Consider the following 27,158-nt stretch of genomic DNA (forward strand, 5'->3'; position numbering starts at 1 on the left):
TAGGATATTTGAGTACAGGGCGAGAGTAAAGGGGCATACATTACATATTCATGACTTGTCCCAATATGCCAGACTTGTGTTTTTAGGACTGTTCAAATAACTTTATCGGAAGCACTTTTCTCCACTAACATACCTAATTCATATTCTTTGAAAAGCTATTTATATAGCAGTACAAATACTGTTAAAATAATAAGAAGCACAATAGACATTATCAGCTTCAGAAGGAACACGTACATTCCTAAAACAAATTTTATATTTATGAAGATATCATTTGAGCTGTATTATTTTCCATGGTGGAAAGCTTATACAGTATGAGAAAGAAAAAAATGGTATGTACAAAAGCAAGGTGGAAATATCTATCTATTAATCCATTAACTACATTTGCTTTTCTTTTAATGTCTTATCTGCTTATCTTTTGAGATATGGAACCATGTGGTTAAAGAAGGACATTCATTCTATAAAAGGCAGCAGATGACTGAGGAAGAACGGTACACAGATTAACCATGGCCAAGCTCATTCTCCTTACAGGTAAGTCTATAATACTTGATATTATTTGTTAATAATGTTCTAATTCATGTTTTTCATTAAGTGCTGCAATGAATATGCATGGCTTTGGATTTATCCAAAAAGGAAAAAAGTCCCTGAAAGTATCAAGGCTTCCCAGTTCTTTTTGTTTTCATTTTACCTGCATATTCATGGCTTTGCATCTAAATACTTTCTTGAAATATCCTGGGTATGCTTCACCTCCACTCCCTCATATTCCTCCCTTTCCCAATAACATGTCTCATCTAGACTCTGGCAATGTTTCAGAATCTGACTTTTAACAATTTCCATTGAGACCTTCTTAATTATTATTCAAGAGTCATGGTGAGAGTGTTAAAGTGCTTTAGCAATATTACACTAGTTAAGCATTAGGATCTTTTTTTCCCCATTTATTTATTTATTTATTATTTGGTATTGCAAGCATTCCTCTTTCCCTAGCTTGACCTCTGTTGGTATCCTCAAAACAGTCACTATGTTTCTTGGTGGCAGCCATCTTAGCTAGTTCTGGAAGGCAGACATGGAGAGGCACATTTCATTTTCAGAAATATTGGGTTAATTTAAACTGACATGGGGAGTGGGAATAACAAATCCTTGTAGATGCTGGGAGTTCCCTGGGGATACTTCAGGATGGCAAAAACATTGTGCATTTTATCAGAAAAAATAAAAATGAAATGAAAAGGATAACAACAAAAACAGAGACTTCTAGTTTTTACAGTCCATCAGGATGAGCCCTGAAAATTGTCTGAGACTGAGGCCACAGTCTACAACCTTTAAATAAGTCCCAGTGAAACGTGCACAGAATTCTGATGTGAGTAAATATAAAAGGGTTTCCTAGATTCCCAAGAAGGTTCCACTGAGACAAATAATTGATGCAGTCTTTCCAACTTGGTGCCCTCTAAAGGTGCCAGAATACTCCATTCATCTCCAGGTAGCACCAACATTGTTCATGCTGACTGGTGATGTTCCTGAACTTTTGTTCAATATATCTGAAGCTGGTTTAGAGAATGCAACTTGACAAAAGGACTATCAACAAATGAAGGGTCTAGAACTTGATTCTGAAGGGTTTATCATGGGATCTTGCTCTATTTTAGTGTTTCCAGATCAAAATTCCAGAAGTCGGAGGGTCAGGTCAAGTTCTATTATCTAAAATAAGAAAATCCATTGTGTGGTATTATGTTCCTGGGTAACCATCAATTGTTTAAAATATGGAGCACCAGTAACTACAGTGGAGACTTACTTCTGAGTAAACACACACAGATTGGGCTGGGAACAAGTACTAAACTAGGAAGCACCAGTATGTCAGAAACATTTACCTACTAAAGTGGATGTTAGTTAGGGAAGCACTTCAAATAACTGAAACTTTCCTTTCTTTTATTTTATCTCCCCAGAGAGGACCCAAGGCAGCTCACAAATAAAATTCTAAAAATATATTACATACAATAAAACAGTTAAAATCTCATCTAAAAACAATATAGAATTACAAACATTAAAACCACACTAAAACCATGATACCCATCCTATATAGCAAATAGCCAAGCCACCCCATGATTATACATTAAAAAATACAATTATACCTGGTTTCAGAACAAGTAAATGTTTCCTAAGTTCTGCTACTTTAGACGATATATTACCATATATACATGTATAAGTCAACCTCATGTATAAGTCAAGGGCAATTTTTGAGGCCAAAATCATGGATTTTGATATGACCCATGGATAAATCGAGGGCATGTTACAAAAGATCTAAAGGGGGAAACAAAGCACCACTTCCCTCTCTACATCTCCCTCTTTGAACCTCTCTCAAGGGTCACAGTATCAGCATCGGGAAACAAGTCTGGGTGCATACATACACACACACACCTCTTTGCATCAGCATTTCCAGACCCATGGCTTGCAAAAAAAGGGGCACCAACCTTGCTTTTTCCCTGCCTTTAGCCCCAGCATTTCCAGACTCATGGCTTGCAAAAAAAAAAAAAAAAAAAAGAGGACACCAGCCTTGCTTTCTCCCTGCCTCTAACCCCAGCATTTCCAGACCCATGGCTTGCAAAAAAGGAGCACCAACCTTTCTTTCTCCCTGCCTTTAACCCCAGCATTTCCAGACCCGTGGCTTGCAAAAAAAGGGGCACCAACCTTGCTTTCTCCCTGCCTTTAGCCCCAGCATTTCCAGGCTCGTGGCTTGCAAAACGGGGTCCAAGCCTGGTCATGCTCCCTCTCTCTGCATCCCTTCCCTCAGCAGCTGCTTGTTAGCTCCAGCTGCGAGGGAAGGCTGAAGTATCTCACACACACTCGCGGAGAGAGGAGAGGCTGCCGGCACCGGGACTCAAACGGGGGCTGTTTACCTGGCTACAGAGGAAGGTGGGCACTTTTTTTATGAACCTTATCAGCAGTAGTAACCTATTGCCCCGAACATAAGTCGATCCTTGATTTTGGAGTCCATTTTGGGACATAAATTTCCTGACTTATAGTCGAGTATATACGGTAGGTTTATGGACAGTTGTGCATAAACACAGCCTCCTCCCATACACATCCTAAAAATCTTAGGCAATGGTCTTATTGCCTGAGTTCCCCCTTCAAATGAGATGAAGGAGATAGCTACTTAAAAGAGGGCCTTTTCAGGGTGGCACCTCAACTGAGGAATGCTCTCCCCAACCTTGTTTTGTGCCTCCACTGAAGTCTTATGGTGCTAGATGAAGACTTTTTTCCAGCCTTCTCAGGGCTGGAACAAGAAAAAGCAGCTCCATCCTGCATTATCTGACAGTAGATCAAAACCCCACTGTCTGTACCGCCCACACTGAAGGTGGTCTGAACACCCAAGGCTCTCTGCACCACGCAGTGTCAAGCCATGCCATGAAATTTTTTGTTGCTTCCCCACCATGCGTGCTCACCATTGCACAAACACACCACTAGCAACTTCCAATTACTTCCCACTTCCGACCCAGATGCCATTTCGTTGGATGCCCACCTGTATGATCATACAGTTGCACCTGCTATGCACCACCTCTACAGTGCATCAGTGTGCCCACTGGCAAAGCACAATCATGGAGGCCCCCCAGACATGCCCCCCTTCAATCCTTGCCACACACCCCCAGTTGGACTGTCTGTTTTGTGTCTGTTGTAATTATATCCATTGCATTATTGGCAAGCACATTTTTGCTTCACCGCATTTCCACACTAGTGCTGGATGCTGGATTCTTTTTGCTTCAGTTTTTAGCCCTGGAGTCTGGCTTCATTTTGTTTCCCAACCTCTTTTGCCTTGTGCATCCTCTAAACCTCCTGCCCTCAAATTGTCAGGAAGCCATTTTATGCTGCCTGTGCATTTCACCCCTCAGTCAATCTATTTTTTAAGTGCCTGTGTTTGTGTATTGTAATATATAGTACTTCTTAGATTCTGTGCTTCTGCTGATTTACATTGGGCTCAAGCAGATGAGTGGCTTTGAGCAGCCTCTGGCCGCTCCAGCCGTGAGCGGACCCCGATTGGCACAGGATCACAGCAAACAGATGTCGCAGTCCTGAGGCCAGCCACTGCTGCAGTCCAGAATGGACTGCTGGCAAGGAGTGGTTTCTTTTCCATTCCTTTTGCAGCAGGGTTGGAGCCATGTTAGCCGGACTCAGCACAGTTTCCAGCTGTTTCATGGGCATGTGTAATCTTCATGCCATGGCCTCAAATCAGCCCCAAAGCAGCACTTTTTGCCCATATGTTTCAGGCCTTAGTTTACACTGGTTTTATTTTCTTGTTCTTTAAAACTTTTAAAGTGTTTACATTATGTTTTATTGGATTTTTATATTGCACTGTTTTATTCTATGAGCAGCCCAGAGAACATCAGCTTTTGGGTGGTACAAAAAAAGCTACACATAGTACATGTTGAGTCTCACGTATCTGAAATGCTTGGAACAGAAAGAGTTTTGGGTTTCAGACGGTCTATGAATACTAAACCCCAGTGGATATCAAGAGGCCACTGTCTGTATTGGGAATGTGTGGCAGCCAGAGTAGTGTAGTGGTTTGAGCACTGAACTCTGGAGTACAAAGCCAAAATATTCACTCAGTCATGGAAACCCACTGAATGACCTTGGGCAAGTCACAGTCTCTCAGCCTCAGAGGTAGGCAAAGGAAATTCTCTCTGTAAACAAATCTTGCCAAGAAAAGCAGATCACCATAAGTCAGAAACAACTTGAATGTACACAGTAACACATTTGGAACATATTATTTTTCTTGTGTAAAAATCTCAGGAATGTATTACAATCTTTCATAGATGATGTCTTTGAATATCATAATAATTCAAGACAATGCTAACTATTAAATGTAAGCCATTTTGCTCATGCATGTGGGCCAATTCTTACTAGTTGTACTACCAATTGCAGATCTATCTATAACCTATAATTCCTTCTAGGACAGAAATGAGCAACACATGGCCTTCCAGGTGCTATTGGGCTTAACCTCCTAACTCAATGGTGAGGCATGCTAGAAGTTGTAGTCCAATCACATCTAGAGTTCTAGGGTTATTTCTCCAGGTTGTCAGAGACAAGCATACCACAAAAGGAGCTTCTGACAGATGTTTGTGTAGTAATATATGTCAAAGATCCATAATTTCCTTCACCATTCCCACTGCTGATGGAAACAATCAAGTAGTGCATACCAACACACTGCTTGGAATCACTGTAGAGCCCTGGCTTTCTGTAATGTCGGAAGTTGTCTGAACCTTGTTAGCATAAAACATACTTGGTTTCCAAATGTGTTTGTATGTCTTTCCCACTTAAGCCAACAGAACATGTATACTCTTTCCCATTTATTCAAAGGGTCATCTCCTTATTTATTTATCTTTCTTTCTTTCTTTCATTTCATTTCATAGGTCTGGTGCTTTTGCTGAATGCTCAGCTGGGTAAGTAATGATTGGATAGATTATAAGCAAAGCAACTGGCTGATAAGGGAGGGTTGAGCCCCTCCTATATAACTTTAAAGCTTCTATGGCCCAATACAGACAGGCCAAAATAAAGCTGCTTCGGGTCTCTTTGGAGGTATGCTGTTTAAATGATGCATGGGTCCTAAGAGTCCGGAAGTCGCGCCAAAGCCACACTCCAATCCTAAGCTCTGGAGCGCAGCTTTGGCGCAGCTTCCGGACTCTTAGGACCCATGCATCACTTAAACAGCATACCTCCAAAGAGACCCGAAGCAGCTTTATTTTGGCCTGTCTGTATCAGGCCCTCATAACTTTAATAGAGCTTTGTTGCTGGGAAGTAAACCAGAAGTCCTCACCCCCCCCCCCCAAAAAATGATGATAATTGGTAAAATAATTCTGTACTGATTACTAGAAATATAGTACATAGATTATGTCAGCTCAGCCATGGAAACCAACTGGATGACCTTGAGTAAGTCACACTCTCTCAGCCTCAGAAGATGGCAATGACAAACCCCCCCCCCCCCCAAAGAAACTTGCCAACACACCCTATGATAGGTTCACCTAAGGGTCACCATAAATCAGAAATGATTTGAATGCACACAACAACAATCCTGCTGTTCCTTATGAGACTACTGACTAGTTAGTTGTATCATGTACTAAATTCAGTTAGCTCTTTCTGTCTGAATAAAAGCTATATCAAAATATATTGTTTCATTAACAAAGCTTGGTCTTCTATAGCTAGATTATATTATTATAGAATTTAGTCATCCAATCATACAATCTCCAGTCTGAGGATAATTGACAACAGCTCAGTGATTTCACATATAATGCTAAAGTAGTTGTGTGATTGCTTCACTACACAATTCAATCAACTTTGATGGAAGAAGCTTTTGTTAATATGCTTTTGATAGTTTTGCAGAAGTAATGAAAATATGAACTTGATTGAGAATCGAATGCATGATAATTACTACTCCTTTCTATAGATCCAGAGAATCCATAGATCCACATTTCGGCACCCACATTTTACTTACTGAGCATGGCCATGTCCTATGTATCTGAAGCCATTTTGCTTAATCACTCTGGTTCACTGTAGAAACTAGAATCTTACTATTATCTTCACTTTTCTGTTGATCATAGGCTCTGCCTATCAGCTGACATGCTACTTTACCAACTGGGCCCAATATAGACCAGGCCTTGGACGCTTCAAGCCTGATAATATTGACCCATGCCTGTGTACACAACTAATCTATGCATTTGCTGGCATGAAGAATAATCAGATTGCCACCATTGAATGGAATGATGTGACCCTTTACCAATCTTTCAATGGACTGAAAAATCAGTAAGTACTTTGGTGACATTGAATTAGCCATGTTAGTCTGTAGAATAGTATGTAGAGAGATCTTGTAGCACCTTTGAGACTACCTAAAGAAAGAAGTTGGCAGCATGAGCTTTCATAGACTTAAGTCTACTTCCTCAGATGCATATGATGTTTAATGACAATTAGTTTCTGGTTTAGAATTCTTACAGCAATATCTGCAGGTCAGCTAACCAGAGTCTTTTAAAACTCCTTTACAGTTAGTAACTAAGGACTGTAGATTATATAGCAAGGCAGGCAACTATACAAACAAATCTGGAATGCATGAGGGAGCAAAAAAGGTTGTTCATATACGCCAAGACTGAAGAGGCATTGCGCCTTGAAACATTTTGGACTGCAATTCCCAACTATCCTTGCTGTTGTACCTATGTTTAAACTGACCCCAAAAGGGGGGGGGACAAAATACATTGTAAATTGCCAGTGCCTGAGATAGAAATGCTTTGAATTTCTTATTAAGAAATTCAAAATGGAGGTGATGGATAGGTCACTGTGAATAAAACCTTGCTAGAGATATCCTTATAGAATATATGTGCTGCAATTCTCTTGATGACTTAAGTTTGCCTAATCAGTAATTGCATATGGGGTGGCAAATGTTTGTGTTACAGGGGTTATATATCTAAGTCCTTTTTGTACCACTGCACAAGAAGGTATACAGTACCTCCTTGCAACAGTGGGTTGTTTCCAATTACACAACAGAAGCCTGATGGCTCAAGTGTGCCTCTCACCCTTCTGCCTCAAACAGACACTTTGTGGCATTGGAAAAACTCCCTCCACATTTGTCATCCTCCTGGTAGCTCTTGCCCTTCCAGACCATTACTGTCCAGACCAAGACGATCAGCATAAGTACACTGGTAGAGCTTTATGCTCTGCCAGTATCAATGAGATAATTGGCCAGTGTGTGAAAAATGGCAGAATCAACATTTAAGAACCTTTTTTCCTTCCAAATCAAGGAGACATCATTATGAGGATGCTAAATCAAGAATTCAAAACTGAACTGAATCTCTTGTAATTTAATATTCACAGGAATGGACAACTAAAGACTCTCCTGGCTATCGGAGGATGGAATTTTGGAACAGCACCGTAAGCCTCATAACATTTTTCTTGGGAAGCCATCATAGAGGGCTTTGACTCAAACTCTGGATCTGAATAATCATCACTGATGTTTGGGATTTGAAAGGAATGTTCTCAAAAGCCAGTTCAATCATAGAAAAGGATGGTTTTCAGGTCCTGAATTTGTGGTTTGGCTCACTTCCTTGAAACTTGTAGAGCTATTAGCTCTTTGATCAAGACCAGCAAAAGGGCCCAAGCTCGACTCAGGCTTGCATCCTTCCAAGGTCGCTAAAATGAGTACCCAGACTGTTGGGGGCAAATTAGCTTACTTGCTAATTAGCTTACTTGCTGTTCACCGCTATGATCTTTGGAATAGCGGTATATAAATAAAACAAATTATTATTATTATTATTATTATTATTATATGCATGTGGAAACTTGTATGCATAATTACCATTTTTAAGATAGTGAAGTCTCACTTTGGGACAGGGGGGCTGAATCTGATGGTCCTTTGCAACCTATTGAGTGATGCATCATTTTTTCTTGGTGTGATATTTTACTGTTGCAGAGCAGAGTGGCATGAATGCTGTTTATAACTGTTTCTTCTAATTTTCCAATTCTCTCTGTTGTTTTGCCTAGATTCAACGCAATGGTTGCCACTTCTGCAACCCGCCAGACTTTTATCACCTCAGTCATCAAATTCCTTCGCGAGTATGAATTTGATGGTCTGGATTTTGACTGGGAGTATCCTGGTTCTCGAGGCAGCACTGCTCAGGATAGGGATCTCTTTACTGTTCTCGTTAAGGTAAACTGGTTAATCTGACATCATAATTTTATATAGCATTACCATAAACTTAATAGCAGAAAGGTTTTAGACTAACCAAGTGCAAATAAATGCTTGTTACTTGCACCACATTAATTTACTTCCAGCAGCATTATTAAGTACAATGCATACATATGACAAAATGCATCAACAGATATTTAGATCAATGGATTCCAAGTTTTCCTGGAAAGACTCAGTTCTTCTCAGGCAGAATAGTAAGGATGAAGAATATGTGGCCCTCCAGAATTTGTACTGCAACTTTCATGGTCCCCATGATCTTAACATATAAAATCATAAAATGTAAACCCCTACCAACATTCACGATTGAATGTGTATTCAGGTAATACACAATCTTCATCTGTTCTGCTGCTATGAGATTTGCTGTATCATACATAAACAGGGGTTTCCACTCTCTAAACTGAGAGCAGGAAGATGGTATATGGTGGTACTGAGATATTTTATCCTTCACTACTTCTCTTTCATAGGAAATGCGGGAAGCCTTTGAACAGGAAGCCCAACAAACTAACAGACCCAGGTTGATGGTCACTGCTGCTGTGGCTGCTGGACTGTCCAACATTGAATCAGGCTATCAGATTCCACAGCTTGGCCAGTGAGTACTGTGACATCAGACAGACTTGGTTTTTATCAGTTGCTTAGAGCTCCTTTCCCCTGCATCATAGGGGGAAATGGTTTTGCTGTAACAAAAATGAAATGGGACTGCCTTTCTTGCCTACACCGCTGCTGGTCAGAAAGAAACAAACCACTTTGAAGGAGATCTGAAAATAGTGTTTACTGAGAAGGAAGGAGGTGCTATAATAGCAGGCTTTACTTCTGCCTTTCTGCCTACTTATGTTTTTGTGGTTTTCTAACTTCCTAGGAGGTCTCCATAACAGTGTTGCTAAAACTCCCAGAAACCATAGCCATGATCACCACTTTTGAGAGTTGTAATCCAAAAAAGTTTTTTTCCCCAAGCGTAGCATAGGAGAGATGACCTATGAGACAGAATTTGGCATGAGGACAGTCCTAAAACAGCTATAGCCAACATATCCACAGAACTAAGATGAAAAGGAGTTCTAAGATGTGCTATTATTTTTATCGTTGCTATTACGACCCTTCCAAAACACTTCCTGACAGGCTATATTGCACAACACAGAATTTTACTAGTGGCCCAGAAATTTACTTTGTTCTAATGATAACTCTCTCTTCTTAGCACTGCTTTGTGGGTAAGGGGGGGGGGGGGTCTTGCTCCAAAAAAATTCATTAAGGATGGAAAGATAGGATATCTGCATAATGTATTCTGAACTGGCAGGAGCTGTCCTTCTGGAAATATCCGTCCAGTCAGCAAGACCAGCCTTTTCCAGACTGACATTCTTGATTTGAGTTGGAGTTTGACAACCATCAACCTAGACAGTGTGGCCACATGGTGATGTGAACTGTCATCCAACATATCTGAAGGGTGCCAGATTGGAGAAATGCTGTACTAGACCCTCAGTGTTCCAGGCATTTCAGAGAACAAATTGCTCAGAAGTATGAGACAGAGGGAGAAGAGACATTTAAAACTATTCCCTGTAGAAGTGGAGGGCAACTGTTCCCAGGAGCACTGAAGAGTTCTACTTAATCTTTCCCTAGGAGACATGACACTAATAGAAGGCCTATTGCCTTCTGAATTGCACAGATATATTGACAAAATAAAAAAGGAAATCTTCACCAGGGCTTGACAAGCTGTTTTAAAATTGCATAAACTATGCAATTGATCATCCCTTCTTTAAAGCAAGTACAGACTCCTTTATTGTGCAATTCTTTATGTAGGGTTGGAACAAACATGCCAATAACATTACCAGTTGATTGCACTGTTCCTTAACATGTGATACTCCTCTGAATACCTTGCTAAATATATTATTTCATTCACAACTGTTTATCAATAAATATGAAAAAAGAACATATTATATGTATGTAATGAGTAAGCAAAGAATGGGGAGGGGGTCAGTATCTCATTTCACCATTGTATTTAAAAGAACTGCTTCAGAGATTACAACAGAAACTCTTGTTCAAAACTGTGTGCTTGTCAAATTAGCAAACCTGGCATATATGAAGCAAACACTAAATCCCATGGTATCCCCCTATTATCCACAGGTATCTGGACTATTTCCATGTGATGACCTATGATTTCCATGGTTCTTGGGAGGGATACACAGGAGAGAACAGCCCCCTATACAAGGGTCCTGCTGACACTGGTGGCAACATCTACTTCAATGTTGTAAGTATATTTTTGATACTTGATCACTTATAGATGAATGAACATGCCTCAGAAAAGTGTAAGAACATAAGAGTCTTGCTGGATTAGACCAAATATCTCTCCAGTCCAGCATCCAGTTTCCCAAGTGGTCAACCAGATATCTTCCATCCATAGGTCCTTGGAAAAATCCTTGTCACACTCTTTCATTTTCCTTATAGGACTATGCCATGAACTACTGGAAAAATAATGGCGCTCCAGCTGAAAAACTCATTGTTGGATTCCCAACATATGGACACACTTTCATTCTCAGTAACCCATCCAATACTGCTGTTGGTGCTCCAACATCTGGCCCTGGGCCTGCTGGACCTTACACAAGACAGTCTGGATTCTGGGCTTATTATGAGGTATGTGTTATATAGATATTATCATAATGTGTACTAAATTAGAAAAATTATAAACAAAATAAGGAATTGCAACAATTATTATCTGTCTCTGGCTTATAGTGTACATTGTAATAGGTTAACTATTATTAACTTTTACTATGGTGCAGTATTAGGTGTAAGAACTGTGGACCGTATAAATCTTAGAAAAGTCCATATTTTTTCTATTTAGAGGCATCATATGAAATCTAAATCCATAGTGAAAAGTTTTAAAATTCCTCCCTGTAAAATAAAACCAATCTCACTACATATTTCTGATGCAGTCATTTCTGCATAGCCAATTACAGGTTCAAACAACAAATCATGGAACATTACTGGAATCTTTTGATAGATGTGAGCAGTTTAACTGAAAACTGAGCAGTTTTCACATTTAAAGGTTTAAGATGAATATATAAATTCAAAAGAATGCAATTTCATGCCATTTTTGCCCTATCTCTGTGTCGGCTTGCCTAGCCACATGATGTATCTTAGTTACCATAAGAATAACTGTATGCCCTTCCTATTCTAGATCTGCACCTTCCTGAAGAATGGAGCCACCCAGGCTTGGGATGGTCCTCAAGATGTCCCTTATGCTTACCAAGGGAATGAGTGGCTTGGCTATGACAACATCAAGAGCTTCCAGATCAAGGTATGAAGAACATAGATACAAACTCAAGTATGCTTGCCTCTGTTTTTGCGGACTTGGAGTCTGCGTCCCACACCCATTTGTGGACGGCAAACAAAAGAGGATAAAATGGGGTGCACACCACAAGGGTGCACCCCATTATTTTCAATGGGACTTAGATATCTGCGGGTCACCGTTTTTGCAGGGGGAGGGGGAGGGGGCTGGAACAGATCCCCTGCAAATTGGGAGGGGCTACTGTATATATACAACGATTAATTTTGGTGCACCAGAAATTCTTTTCCTGTTTCTTGGAGACTGATATTATTGTTTCTTCCTTCAAAGGCTGAATGGCTGAAACAGAACAACTTTGGAGGTGCTATGGTCTGGGCCCTTGACTTGGATGACTTCACTGGAACATTCTGCAACCAAGGCAAATACCCCTTGATCACCACCCTCAAGAATGCTCTTGGACTAGAAAGTACCAGTAAGTAGCAACAACAAAGAGTTTGCTTAAGCAAACTGCCATCATCCAATTGTAGTTTAACATGTGTATATGCTATGACAGTACAGCATGAACATTTCAAAACTTGATCATGTACAAATAACTCAAGCATGCAAACAGTGTCAAATACATCATGGGTTGCATTCTTCCCGTGGCATTTTCTCATTTATCAGTACATTGCTGACATCCTCTGAATCACAGTAGCTTGAATGTTGAGTCTGGCTATAGATGCAGAAAATTTAAGTTTGGCTTTAAATTCCCCAAATCCCCCAGACTGGATGGAGGGAAGGTCTGGGATCAGTAATGCAAAAAAGTAACTTCTTCAAACTCTGTACAGAAGCCTATGCTTAGTTATAAAAGTTACCGATTGATTTGGGATAGTAAGTATTTCCCTATATAATTTTTCATACCTAATTAATGAAGAGATAAAAGTACCAAGAAATATTAAAACACTCTGGCTGGAATCCTGCATCAGGAGATGGGCTTATATCACATAGCTATGTCTCTGTAAGCATAGTAGGCTAAATCTGCTAAAGCTTGATTCCAGGAACCCATGGATACCAAAATCCATGGAAGCTCAATTTCCATTATATACAAGGGCATAATAAAATAGTGTCCCATATATAAAATGGCAAAATCAAGTTTTGCCTTTTGGATTATATATATATATATATATATATATATATATATATTCAAGTCATGAGTGGTTGAATCCATGGATACAGAGGTTGAACCATATGAAGTCAAGTGTAAGCTAACACAGGATTCTGACCTATACTTTTTGGTTTATTTAGTGAGATTTTAGTGAGAATTTTGGTTTTTAGAATTTAACATTTAATGATGGGCAGGTTTTTATAGTTTCATAGGGTTGTGACCTAAATAAGGAACAAAGAGTTAGGCTCAAAGAATGAACACATGCTGATCATATTGGGACATAGACTGATCTAGATGTGTGATGCTCTTTTCTGTTTCAGGCTGCACTGCTCCTGCCCAGCCCAACCCTCCAATCACAGCTGCTCCCAGTAGTGGAGGAAGTGGAAGTGGCAGTTCTGGCGGTGGTGGCAGCTCCAGTGGTGGCAGTGGTTTCTGTGCTGGCAAAGCCAATGGTCTATACCCTGTGGCCAGCAACAAGAATGCTTTCTGGCACTGCCTGGATGGAACCACTTATGAGCAGTATTGCCAGTCTGGCCTAGTCTTTGACACAAGCTGCAGCTGTTGCAACTGGGCCTAAAATCATATGTTACTTGTGTACAGTCCCAATGAAAATTCTTTTTTCAGGCCAAACCCATGACAGCAAGTATTAAAGAAAGTATGCAAAATAACCTCTAATGTGTTGGTCTACTTCATTACAATAGTTCAGCATTACATAGGCTAAGACCCTCTTTGTGGAAGGGAGCAATGATGGTAACAGCAATGGGAGGGGAGATGGTGTGGCCGGGTGCATCCTACCCATTCTGGAGAATATCCCAGGGATGTTCTGGTAGATATTCAATTATGGAGGGATGGAACTGTGCCCGTATGCTGTTACACTGTGGGTGAAAGGAGAATAACTTGAAGCACTGGTACTGTATATCTTCTCACGCAAATGTCTAAATGGAACAATTCTGGTGTAACTAGAAGTCATGTCAATGCAACACACACTCCCAACTGGATTCTAGTCACTGGTATATATTGCAATTCATTTCAAACAATGTTTTGATGAAAAATACATTTAATTATTAATAATATATTACTTCAGGAGCAATGGAGGTATACACAGTTGTCATCTGCTCATATTTTCAATTTGACAACTATGTAGAATCTAGATAGCAGACAGCAGTATGTTATCTATTGCATTATATCCCTTACAAACATAAAATTGCTACCTGAGGGTTGGTTTAGCAGGAAGGTGAATGTCAGCAATATGGAATCACATTCCAGGTCCCCATGAACTGGACTTCTGGAGGGAGATCTTGGAAGTCCCAGAAAAGATTTGTAGAGATGTTTTTTCCCATAGGAAATGAAATGTCAGAGACCTCTGCTGGTGGGCAGTGAATTAACAGTTGCTGCACATAGCACATGATGGGGGTGGAGACTAGGTAAGCTTATGCAAATATCCCACCAATAGCCCTCTGAACAATCAGAGTGACAACTGAGAAATAAGCAAGACTGAGGGAACCCACAGGGTTTTTTTTTTTTCCAGATTAGTGTCTGTCAGAGACTGTTTTCCCACACGGTTCAAACATCAACATTTTCAGAGTACATCTTGTGGAATTACAAACGGCTGATTCTGATGTGGCACTGAGCACTTTGAAACACCAGTTTTACTCATGGTCGCCTCAGATGTCACTGGAGAATCTCCCTAGCATGTCTTCAAATGCATTTGGTATCGCTTCTCGGCCTTTCGGCTAAGATCAAGTGTAGTATCTGTTCTTATCAGTTTAATATCTGATATGTTCTCTAGTTGAGAACTCTATATTAAGTGGATTTTTGGAAATAGGAGATGGAACAAGAGCTTGCTCTATCCACTCCCTGCATCAGCCTGGCATTGCAGTGCCTCTAGGAATGGTGCACCTCCCACTTGGGAGAATAATTTTGGTTGAAAAAACAGATAAAGCAATGATGAAAAAGTAATTTCCAGTTTTCTTTTTTGAAGATACCTTCCTTAGATGGAGCCTTTTGTGTGATGTTGTACTGGGATTTAGGAGATCTAAAATCAGGTGTATACTGAGCCAAGAAATTCATTGGATGACCTTGGTCCACTCATCTTCTATTTTCCAGACCTTTTCCAAAGACTGTTGTGAGAATGAAATGGGGAGCTGTGTGTGCCACCTCATAAGAGAAAATGTGGGAACCAAAATTATAATAACAAAATGAAGACAGCAGCTCCATCTGAGTTCCCTTGGATCCTCTTGTTATGGGATCATCCAGCCCCAGAATCTTATCTTTTCCTGGGACCTCCAAGCTCTCCCTCCGGATTCCCTGTGCCACCCAAGGGAGCTCACCTCACACCTTGAGACTCATTGTTCCAGGTTCAAGATGGATGATTAGGCTGGTCCTACCATTGGGCAGTGTGAGGTAGCCACCTTTGCTGGCAGATGCCCAGGGAGTATAACTTGAAGCACACAATAACAACATATATACCACTCATCTTGTAGTAGATAAATGGAGGTAGGTAGCAGAACCAGTCAAAGGTGTTTTGACACCTTAAAGCAAGGACACGATGGAATCTAATCTTCTGTATATAGCAGCCATTTATCCTGACAGCTAAATCTTATTGCTATATAGGGTGGGCAGTCAAAAAGCCAGACCAAACATTAGGTGTGGGCAGTCAAAAGAGCAAATTGGGTTGGCTTGTCCTAAAATGTAGCAAAAAGTAGCAAGAAATGTTGCTTGTTTACTTTCTTTCCATTGTATTTTACTGCCAGTATATGCAGTCAGCCCTCCATAGCCACACATTCGGCATCCCTAGATTTAACCATCCGTAGCTTGAAAAGATTTTTAAAAAACATATGCTGTATTCCTAAAAGCAAACTTTCATTTTACCATTTTATATAAGGGACACCATTTTACTATGCCACTGTATTTCATGGGACTTGAAAATCCACTGTATCCACGGGGGTTCCTGGAACCAAATTCTAGTGGTCAGTAAGAGCCCACTGAATCTGAGATTTTCTGCCTCCGATGGCAAAGGAATATGATTAATAAGAAGAAGAAGAATGGCTTTGAATACTATGCACCTTGACAAAGGAAGCAATATTTGCTGTTCTGCCATCAGACAGCATAATTCTTAGGACAGCCCACCATAAACATAATATAAAATTGATGAGTGAGTTTTGAAAACTGATAAAAGAGTTTAACAAAGGCTGTGCTGTTTTATAAATATGATGTCAACTGTGTGTCACAATCAGACCAAAGCAATCCCAGAATGACAGCTCTACAACTTCTATGATGTCAAGAGGCTGTAAGATCATCTTCTGGAGAATGACTATTTGAGGCAGAAAGAGGATTGGAGCGGTCACTATTCTGATCTGTCCTTAAATAGTGTTCAGCTGCAGATAATCTGAAACACATTTTCTACTATGACAAATCGCCAAAAACCAGGTAAGCCTGTAGACTTTGGTCTAAAACACACTGCAGAAATAATCCAGTCTGAGACTTCTTTAATTGCCCTGGCTCAGTGCTAAGGAATCCTGGGTACTGTAGTTTGAACTTGTGGCATCAGAGCTCTCTGATAGAGAACGATACATGTCTCACAAAACTACAGTTCCCAGGATTCCCTAGCACTGAGTCAAGGAAGTTAAAGCGGTCTTTTAACATTATTGCTATTTGTGTGGGGTTTGGGTTGTTTGCTTCTAATATAACATTTTCACCAACTCCTATTTTAAATTCTTATTAGCCACTTTGACGGGTAATACAAACAGCACTGAGTGAGGTAACACTACAACTACAAATAAACCCTCAATACTAGAAAATAAGGGAAATAAAAACTCCCTTTTAACCATCTGCTTTTGATATTATTAGTACTTAATTGTGTTTGTGTTTTGATTTGTAATATAACATTTCCACCTACACCTATTTTAAATTCTCATAGGCTGCCTTGGTGGATCCCTTGGCAGATATAAATTAGATAAATAAAGAAACAAAACACTTCAGATTCACCCTTATTCAAGTACAAGAGAAAAATGGACAGATGTGTCTGAGAGCCAGTGTGGTTTCGGTATTAGACCGCAACTCTGGAGATCAGGGTTCAGTTCCCAGCTAAGCCATGCAAACCCACTGGGTGGCCTTGGGCAAGTCACACTCTCTCAGCCTCAGAGGAAGGCAATGGCAAACCTCCTCTGAACAAATCTTGCCAAGTTCACCTTGTGATAAGTACACTAGGGCCAAATGTGTACTTGAAGACACACAACAAATACAGGGAGGCTGTTTACCACAGTCTATGGTGCAGCATCTACATTGTAAAAATAATAGTTTGACAGTACTTTAAGTGCTGTCGCTCCAACCAATGGAACCTTGGGATTTGTAGTTTCACACAGTTGTTAGCCTTCTCTGCCAAAGTGTGCCAGTGCTTGACACAACCACAAATCCCAGGATTACGTAGGGCGGGGCCAAGGCAGAGGTGGCATGTGGCCTCTCACAAAACTAGAAATCCCAAGATTCCCTATGATGGAGCTGCATCGCTTAATTGCTGTTTACTTGTTATTTTTTTAATCATTACATTTTTTAAATGGTTTTATTTGTGGGTCCCTTTCTGGGAGCAATGGAATCCATCCATCGAAAAACAAACTAAAGGGGTGTCAAAAGGCATTCTTTCTACAAGTGTAAACGCACCACCTGTAGTCATGTATCTGCAGGCTGCAGGGGCTTGATGTATTTAACGACAAGCAGTTTCAAAGGTGTTGGGTGTAGTAGTTTGCGTGTTAGACTAAGGTCCAAAACACACTGCAACAACCATCCAGTCTGAGACCGCTTTAACTGCCCTGGCTCAGTGCTGGGGAATCCTGGGAATTGTAGTTCATTGTGGCACCAGAGCTCTCTCTCCCAGAGAAGGCTAAATGTCACACAATTAAACTAGTTCTCAGAATTCCCTAGCATTGAGGCAGGGCAGTTAAAGCACTGGATTATTTCTGCAGTGTGTTTCAGATCTAAGATTCTAGAGGCCAGGGTTTGAGTCCCTGCTAGGCCATGTAAGCCCAGCTGGGGCAAGCCACACTCTCTCAGCCTCAAGCCATGGCAAACCTCCTCTGAACAAATCTTGCCAAGAAAACCCTATGATAGGTTTGCCTTAGGTGGCCATATGTTACAAATGACTTGAAGGAAGGCACACCACCACCACAAGAATAACAACAGTCTGTGCTGGAAATCAGGGCGAGGAGGAGGAGGAGGAGGAGGAGGCAGGGGAAGCCCCCGTTCCTTTCTGAGGATTAAATCAGGGTCTGCTTTTCTCTCTCCCTTCCGCAGGGCGCCATCTCTCAAGCAGCTCCCATGGGCATCCTTCTCTGCCCAGGCCCCAGGAGACTAGCCACCAGGCCTTGGGCGCTGTGTTTCCATGGCAACTCCAAGACCCAACAACTCCCATGAAGAGCGCCATGATTTCCGCCCAGCGCCAGCTGGCCTGGGAGCTCACTGGTAAGGCCTTGCTCTGAGGGGGATAGAGAGTAGTGAGTGTGGCCCTTTAACCCTTTCTGGCTGCATGCACATCGCAGCAGTAATTTGACACCATTTTAACTGTCATGGCTCCAGGCTATGGGATTCTGGGATGTGTAGTTTGTTGTGGCACCAGAGGTGCCACAACAAACTACACTTCCCAGAATTCCATAGCCTGGAGCCATGACAGTTAAAATGGTGTCAAACCGGATTGTTTGCTCTGGTGTCACAAGCTTCGCTCTGGTGCCACAACAAACAACACTTCCCAGGATTCCATAGCACTGAGCCATGGTTGTCAAAGTAGTGTCAAACCGGATTGTTTTTCTCGTGTGGATGCAGCCTAAGAAAGCAAGGTTTGAATCCCACCTTGACCATGGAAACTCACTGGGCAAGTCATACTCTCTCAACCTCAGAGGATGGCGATGGGAAACATCCTCTGAATAGAATCCAAAATCCACAAACAGTGCTGCCTTTAATGGACCAACTAACACACACAACACAAATCTGGCCAAGAAAATCCCTTATAGCTCTATGGAGCTTTATATAATTTTATGAGGCCTCTTTCAACACATGGAAACTATTTTCATTAATGGAAAATAAGGCATTATTTCAGAACAATATATAAAGCAAAGGACACACACAACCAGGGCTTTTTAGGATATGGCTACAGAGTGGTTTAACATCAGGGCTCAGTCTGAATAGAAAATGCATAGAATAGCAAATGTTTTTCAGAAATGCTAGGCATTACATTGCAGAAACCACCTGAGATGTATTTACTGAATATGTTTAATGATGCGTTTGAGAAAGAATACGGTAAAACCCTTTTTTATGCGACCACTTTGGCAAGAATAACCTTAGTGTAAAATTGGAAAACAGGAGACATTCCCGACAAGAAATAATGATTAATAAAATTATACAAGGCTATAGAGATGGATAAGTTAACATTAATACTAAGGGGAGATACAACAAATGAGGTTAACCAAACATGGAAAAAAGTGACAGATTATTTAGAAAAGATCTGGTGCACATAATACAATATAAGGAGAAATGAATGTAAATATATAATGGATTGAACATATATCCGGAAGCGTTAAAGGAAAAGTTGATTTAATTAAGTTTCACCGTCAAGAACTGGGATAATTATACATAGTCAAAGAATGCAGAAACGTAAATGAAGGTAGGTAGAACTAGTGGAAGAAAGTCAGATCTAAAAAGAAGCAAAGCAATCAGTGCTTAAAGGAGGTGGAAGTTGCTTGGGTGAATGTAAGGAACTTTAAGAATGTTGCAGATGGTTAGAGTAAGTGGAAGAAAGTTTGATTATGTGTGAAGGATAGAAGGTGGTATATTATAGAATGGAGAGGGAAGATAGAAGTATAGAGAAGGAAGGAGGAAGAGAACAATTGAGTGGTTGAAGGAATAAGGTAGGAAGAAGATATTGACAAGGAAGGTTAAAGATAGGTAGATGGGAAGAAGAATGAAGTCAAGAATGATATAGAAATAAGAAATGGGATATTATTCTTGAAGTAATGTTTCAGCACTGTATGTTTGATTAGCTGATGTCTGGGGTTTTTTTGTATGTACGTTTTAATGTGTATGCATGTTTTTAATTCAATAAACTGTATTAAAACAAAAGAATTGCAATTTTTTTTTTCAGTGACAGATAGCACAAAATACTTAAATTCAGGGTAACACCAGGAGGTTGTAAATGAGAAAGTTAAGGATGTGTTTTATTATGAATGATAGTTATAATACAAAAAATTTAAAGTCATATGAATGTTTATACATCTCAAAACAATATTTTGGTTTTTGGGTGAATGTTAATTTAGTTAAATTGAAATTGAAATGAGTGTATATGTGATTTAGCCTTTGCTTGTGTTTGTCCTTTTTTTTACTGTTTTTAGGATCAGTAATAACATGATTTTTTTTAAAAAAGCATTGAGCAGGGGTAGGACCCCTCCAGATATTGAACTACAACTCCTAGCATTCTTTCCATTAGCTATGCTGGCTATTGCTGCTGGGAGTCACAGACCAGCAACATCTGGAGGACTGCATGGTTGTCACAACTGACATAAAGTAATGGCTACCTCTGGGCCTACACAGATTCCTTTTCCTTCACTTTTTGGGTTACCCCAGATAGCACCTATCTGCACAATTATAGCACGATGATCCCACTTTAACTACCATAGCTGTATCCTGTGGAGTCCTGAGGTTTGCAGTTTAGTGAGACACCAGGGCTTAATTCTGACTGAGATTTCCAAAGCCTCTCTACTGAGCAAATCCCAGACTTCCATAGGATGTTGCCATGGCAATTAAAATGGAATCGGAGCGCTATAACTGTGTACAAGTCCAAGGATGTGGTTAACAGACTTGAGTCACTTTACCTAGAGTCAGATAATCTTCCGGTTTCTCTCTTCTACATGGGAATGAAAATTCTGGGAATTGGAAGACGTTTTAAAATGGTGAAAGGAACATATCCCCCCCCAATATCTCTTCCCTCTCCTTTAATGTCTGTTTAATACTAATTGGTATTCTTTGGGCTTTGCAGCTGCACAGATACGAAACTCATTTGGATCATGTCAAGAAAAGAAAATATTCCCCTGTTTTCATGCTGCAGACCGCTTAGGCAATGAGTATGTACCAATTAAAGGTGATCCTGATCGTGGACCTGGAGCTTATAACCATGCAGAGGTGAGTTATACTTTCTTTGATCTACCATAGCTGTATTTTCTCTCTGGAGCTTTCTTTTTGAAATAAGGGAAGAGAACTGGGTATTCATATTATCAGTTGGAAGCATTCCAAAAATGATCTCTTCCATCCCCAGTTGCATTTCATGTACTCTAATTAAAAGCGATTGGCCCTGCTTTTGTTTTAAAATAGCTGGTGTGGTATTGGTGTAGGGAATGCTAGACGAGGACCCGAGAGACCAAAGTTCAAACTGCAACCCTGCAACTGCAATTTTTAAAAAAAACATGTTAGCATTAGACACTTCTCTTTGTAAGAAGCTAAATTGTTACTTTTTATTTGTCAAGTAATGGACTAATGGCATGTTATTAATACAGTACTTCCCCTTTTCTGTGATTATTGTAAGAAAAATTAAATTGATCCAAATGACTTCTCAGAAGCAACAAATTTAGAATTTAACAAGTAAACATTATTCATTGCATTCAGTTGTGGCTGTTTTGTAACTCCAGAAAAGCCCCAAAGGCAGTTGCTTTGTGCATGCTCAGATTACCTTTTGCCTTTGTTAGAACCAACTACAGTGAGACCACGCACTTCTTGCTTTAATCATGGAACATACAGCCTGAGAATGTGCCATGTAGATTGATTTGACCCCTAGAACCTGTAGGAGTATTTTTAAAAAATCTATTACTGTATGTTGAAATAATCTGTGTGGTGTTTTTAACACAGAGAAACACCCTTCTATATCATCTGGTTAACAAACCAGAGAGTACTAAAGGTTACACCATGGGAGCAAGAACAGCCCCACGTTTTGGACTCATTAAAAAGGTAAAAGCAGTTTTCTTCTCTTTTACATGTACTGTACTTATCTCACAGATTATAAAAATGGACTGTAATACAGACAATCTAATACATAGCATTAATCTATATTAATGCAGAATTCTCCACACATGCATCAAAAAGTTATGAATGAACATTTATTGCTAAGGCAATGCTTCCTATGACACCTGCATGCATAATCTTATATGGGTAGAGGTGCAGTCCTTCAGAATCTATAAAGGGGTTTTTAGATAGATAAGTAGAGCATATACTAGGAGTGGTAACAGATCCCTAGCTCAGACCTTAGAGACTTACTGCCAGTTAGCATAGAGAATCTCTTCCCTGTCTGAAGATAAGGCAGTTTCATGTGTTCATCATATCCTCTGCTTTTAGTTCTAACCCTTTAAATTTAATATTATCCCAACATGCTTCTTTAGTTCAGCAAAGAAAATTAAGGCTGCTAACTAGGGCAGGGATGAGGAATCTATGGTCTTTCAAAGATAATTGAAATGCAGTGGCCACCATCTCTGATCAGTGGCTTTTGGCAGCATCATTGCTAGTTACTTCAAGAATATCAATAACTGATAATGTTTAGTAAGAGACAGGGATTTGCTTGCTTATGTTAAAATTATAGGGTTGTTGTGGGATTTAATGATTTCTATAAATGATTTATCTCGTCATTTCATTTTATATGCTCAATTTGTAGCCTGTGGTTCCTGACCCTGCAGAGTACCAGGCAGCATGGATCAAACAGCACAAGCACAGGCCTGCATTTGCTCCATTTAGCAGCCACTCACCACGATTTTCAGATAAGCTTCTGGATAAAGACTTTTTCCCCGGGTATCATTTTTCATATATTCAATTAGAAAGTTGCCCACTAGGACTAGGAACCTAAAAAATACACAGAGGTCTTTACACAATTCTAATATTACTGAGCATGAAGGTAAATGCTATGGAGTGGTTGGGAGATGTGTTGACAGGACAACAGTCACATTTTAAAGTCTTGCTCTCCATGGTCAAGACAAGAGGTTGTGAAGTTGGTGTTTCTTTCTTCTTTCCCATTGAAATCAATGGGGAAATAACAACACCAGGTATAGCACTGTATGTACAGCGCTGTGCAAATCTACAGCGCTATATAAATAAAGCATAATGATAATAATAATAATAGCACTGACATAATTTAGGGCCTATGCAGGGTGAGGGGAACAAGAGGGCTTACTGTATATACTCGTGTACAAAGTTGACCTCGTATAAGTCGAGGGAAGGTTTCAGGGTCAAAACCCTGGATTTTGAAATGACCTGTGGATAAGTCTAGGGTAAAACTTAGGGGACTATTAGGAAGGATAGAAAGGGGGAAATGCCACTTCCGTCTCTCCTTCTCTGGACCTCTCCCAACCGATTCCCAGATGCTGAAGGAGAGGTTTTAACATCAGATTGAGAAAGAAGCAAGTGTTTTTAAATGGGGAGTTTTTCTGATAGGAAGCAAAGGCTTGCAAAATGGACTGGAGGGGGAAATAATTGGTGTTCAATGGCGATTGGGGTGTCAGGCTTGCTGGCTATAGGACCCTTCTAAGCACTACTGGTGTATTGACCCTTATATAAGTCTACCCAACATTTTAGGGGCAACTTTTGGGGCATAAATTTCTCAACTTATAGTCAAGGCTGTGTGGAGCCATACTCATCATTAGCATGCACCCCAAGTAACTTTTTCTGGCTTCCACATTAACAAAACCCTGACTTGGAGGTCAGTGGAATAGAGGGTGAAGTGCCTCAGGCTAGGAGTCAGATATTAATGTGACACTGGTTTCAGGCTTTTATAAACAAATGTATCTTAAGAGACTGTTCTCCTCCTCCTCCTTCTTGTTAGCTGCCTTCAAGTCAATCTCGATTTAACCCTGTGAATGAGACGTCTCCAACTTGTGCCTTTAAATCAACTCCAACTTATAGCAAGACTATCCTAGGTTTTCTTGGCAAGATTTATTCAGAGGAGGTTTGCCTTCCTCTTAGTAGGCAAGAGTTTGATGTGCCTGAAGTCATTTGTTAAATAGTTAAATTCTGATCCTAGTCCAGTACTCTACCCAGTATATCAGATCCCAAATGACTGCATTTATATTACTTCATTGTCAATGTGATAAATAATTTGAAGGACCTCCCTCCCTCTCTCTATAGACCTGGAACTTATGATCCAAACAAGATGCCACACAGGCATGTCACTTGGCCAGGGAGATTTGGGTCTCCAGACTGGGATTTAGTACCAATGCCAGAAAAAAGAACCTTCAAAGCTGAGGTAAGAAATTCAAGTACAGTGCCTAATGGCCATTGTTGTGACTTTGCTTGGGTTAAAAATGTCAAACCTAGCCCCAAAATATTTGTTTCCTTAATAGGAAGTAGGTTTTTAAATACTAAATACATTAATGTTTGTATTTATTTTAGCTGCTTACAGACAAAGAATTCAAGAAGCATCGGAACCTAGTGGCATACCTGAGCATATATTACAGTGACTGATTCTTCTGACTGGAGTCTTTCCTGTTCTGTATACTGTTAGACAAATCTGGAGCAATGACTACTTTTGTTCTTAATTTCATTTAATAACTAGGCTGCTTCATAAACAGCTGGTTTGTTACTCTTCTAAATGCTTCATATCTTCCTAATTTGATTATCTGGTAAAAAGTATTACGTCAGCTCTCCTCTTCCACAGATTGAAGCATCTATGGATGGCACCGCCTGGTTGTTCCCAATGGTGGTGCGTGCACACTGCCACACCAACATGGTTGTGTGCACAGCACATGCCGTTGAAATAAACAGGACTTTAGGATCTATGAATATTGCTATCTGCTGGGGCTCCAGAACAGAACCCCTCATTGATAGAAAGAGCTAACTGTAATTGATTTTATACAAAATATTCACAGCTGTGAAGCTTGTAAAGAGGCTTCAAAAGCCAGGGTACTGGTGATTTGCAGTTGCCATGCCAGACCTTCAGTTTCTCTTCCCCAAGCCACATGAGTCAATCCTCCTATTTGCAGTCAGGGTACATAAACACTAATCAATACTCAGATACTGTATGCACTTTCTCGTTCTTACTCTGTGTGCCAGTTTTAAAATACCTTGCCAACACTTTGAAGCTAGAAATTGAGGTCACAGTGCCCATAAATTATGTGACAGAGTTCTTACTGAAACAACACAACCTGGTAAAATACCAGGATCCAGAATCTCTTTCACTACTCTCCTGCTGCACCTCCCAATGCTCCTTTGAGCACAGAGAAGTAGTCTACCTTGTCTGTCCTCAATGTGGCTGAGGGCAGAACTAAAGCCTAGTTCCATTGTGTTCAGTTATTTTCTGGCAATATAATATCAGTTACACTCACAAACACACACAGAGAGATTGTTTCTTCCTTTGTTGCCAAAATGACATGGGATGGTTTCATATCTAAAAAATAAACCATTGTTTCCCACTGCAAGAGGGCTGCTGCTGTTTCCTCCTTCTCCTTTCCCACTCATGAAGAGGCTCTTTTGACTTGAAAGTAATCAGTTTCTGATGATGTCAAAACATAAATTACAAACAAGCCAGGAAACCATGGTTTGATCCTACCTTACTGTGATTAGCCACAGTTCAAAGAAAGCATAGTTACCCCAACTGTGACATCACAATTCATTTAAAGTCAAAAACAGAGCTTTCAGTCTTCTTGTAACACAACAGAGGGGGAAAGGGGAATTGGAAAGTATATGATTGAGCATAAAAGGCCAAGACTCTCCATGGCTTGTTTTCACATGAGGAACACATGGTTTATGTTATACCTGACTTGAGCCAAAAGTACGGTACTAGGAGCATAAGTTTGCAATCCCCCCTCTTGCCCCAGAAACTATACAGCATAAGAGGATTGTAATATGAACACCTGCAAACCTACCCATACAATTTGTACCTTGTGCTAATACACTATCATCATACCACACTGTTTGATGCTTAGAATACTTCAGTATGTTAGCTAGAAATACTTCCACATTAAAGAATCTCTCCAAAACCACCCTATAAATGGCTCTTACAGGTTTCCTTAAATATTCTTGATGCTTTGAAATAATTGGTTTTCACTTGAAACATTTCTCACAAAGGCTTTGTTATTCCAGAGGGGCCACATTCCCATTTTTCTTATATGTTGCCTTGTACATCTTGCAAAACAGTGGATTCAGATTAGACAGCCCATAGAATCATCTGCCTCAAGAAAGTAAACATATTTTGTCAGTTAGCAAAAAACAACAACCTTAAAGTCAAATAATTTCAGACTTTACAGCATAAAGCCTATGTCTCCCTATTTTATTCATTCACGTCCCTTCTTATTATTGTAATTATTCATTAACTGTTAATGACCAATTTCTTTGTCTTGCTTCACTAAAATATAATAAAGGTGATTCTGTCACCAGCCTCTCATTGTTTTCATTTTCAAACTATAATAAATATCAGAAAGTCAGTGTGATATAGTGGTTTGACTCTAGGGACCAGAGTCCAAATCCCTACTCCACCATGGAAACCCACTGTGTGACAATGGGTAAGTCTCTCACTCTCAATCTTGCCCTGAAAATCCCATGATAAATTCATTTTAGGACCACTAGAAGTCAGATTTGACTTGAAGACACAGAACAAAAACAATAAGATGCGTCACTCAAATAGCAGGATTTTGATAGGCAGTTCATATGATGCTAAAGTGTGATGGTTTTATGCCCATGCTGTCATCATAGGATTGATCCTATCCAGAAAGCATGAGATGTTCCTAGTCAAACATTTCCCTTTCATGACATATTGTTGGGCAGGATTATATTTTCAAAATAAGAAATCTATCAATTCCAAGCAGCAATTGAATTTTACATGTTTATAAATAGAAGGTCAAGCATTGTTTTTCTGCATTCCTCGAGCAAGTTCCAGATGTAAACTGAATTAATCATATTATTTGATAGAAACTAATTTTAATGTTAATTCCCCATAACATCACAAGATTTTGAAACTGCAGACTTTAGCATCACATTAACTCACCCTATATCACATGGAAATACCCATAATTTATAACATATTA

The 27,158-nt window shown here is 39.9% G+C and overlaps 2 protein-coding genes and 1 non-coding gene across 4 annotated transcripts; all 3 read left to right on the plus strand.

Moving 5' to 3' along the window:
- Positions 1 to 503: 503 nt before the first annotated feature.
- On the plus strand, positions 504 to 13,699 carry LOC149316013 (acidic mammalian chitinase-like). The gene is made up of 11 exons (XM_089518586.1): positions 504 to 528; positions 5,391 to 5,420; positions 6,576 to 6,777; positions 7,837 to 7,893; positions 8,503 to 8,668; positions 9,172 to 9,296; positions 10,820 to 10,943; positions 11,141 to 11,326; positions 11,871 to 11,990; positions 12,309 to 12,450; positions 13,443 to 13,699. Exons 1-11 carry the CDS (start codon positions 504 to 506, stop codon positions 13,697 to 13,699), a joined length of 1,434 nt encoding a protein of 477 aa, XP_089374712.1.
- Positions 13,700 to 14,835: 1,136 nt separating this feature from the next.
- On the plus strand, positions 14,836 to 15,026 carry LOC149316014 (U2 spliceosomal RNA). Its single transcript, XR_016280763.1, has one exon. It is a non-coding gene; the product is annotated as a U2 spliceosomal RNA (small nuclear RNA).
- A 1,507-nt stretch (positions 15,027 to 16,533) lies between these two features.
- On the plus strand, positions 16,534 to 26,487 carry CIMAP3 (ciliary microtubule associated protein 3). Of its 2 annotated transcripts, none has more exons than XM_089514617.1 (7): positions 16,534 to 16,551; positions 18,412 to 18,579; positions 21,143 to 21,285; positions 22,006 to 22,104; positions 22,802 to 22,935; positions 24,265 to 24,382; positions 24,529 to 26,487. In XM_089514617.1, the coding sequence occupies exons 2-7, from the start codon at positions 18,528 to 18,530 to the stop codon at positions 24,598 to 24,600; spliced, it is 618 nt and encodes a 205-aa protein (XP_089370743.1). In that variant the 5' UTR covers positions 16,534 to 16,551; positions 18,412 to 18,527; the 3' UTR covers positions 24,601 to 26,487. The 2 variants fall into 2 exon arrangements, with proteins under 2 accessions (XP_089370743.1, XP_089370744.1); XM_089514618.1 differs by lacking the exon at positions 16,534 to 16,551 and adding an exon at positions 17,832 to 17,846.
- Positions 26,488 to 27,158: the final 671 nt, after the last annotated feature.

The sequence above is a fragment of the Sceloporus occidentalis genome, unplaced genomic scaffold (assembly GCF_023333645.1).
Source record: "Sceloporus occidentalis isolate IW3139 unplaced genomic scaffold, rSceOcc1.0.p SCAF_3, whole genome shotgun sequence".
NCBI lineage: Eukaryota > Metazoa > Chordata > Lepidosauria > Squamata > Phrynosomatidae > Sceloporus > Sceloporus occidentalis.

Excerpts from the sequence above, each read along its gene's own strand:
- LOC149316013 (XM_089518586.1), top strand. The coding sequence starts at position 504 with ATGGCCAAGCTCATTCTCCTTACAG. Across the intron at positions 9,297-10,819 it reads CAGATTCCACAGCTTGGCCA|GTATCTGGACTATTTCCATG; the intron begins GTGAGTACTGTG and ends TATTATCCACAG. Across the intron at positions 11,327-11,870 it reads GATTCTGGGCTTATTATGAG|ATCTGCACCTTCCTGAAGAA; the intron begins GTATGTGTTATA and ends TTCCTATTCTAG.
- CIMAP3 (XM_089514617.1), top strand. The coding sequence starts at position 18,528 with ATGAAGAGCGCCATGATTTCCGCCCAGCGCCAGCTGGCCTGGGAGCTC. Across the intron at positions 18,580-21,142 it reads GCTGGCCTGGGAGCTCACTG|CTGCACAGATACGAAACTCA; the intron begins GTAAGGCCTTGC and ends TGGGCTTTGCAG. Across the intron at positions 22,936-24,264 it reads GATAAAGACTTTTTCCCCGG|ACCTGGAACTTATGATCCAA; the intron begins GTATCATTTTTC and ends CTCTCTCTATAG.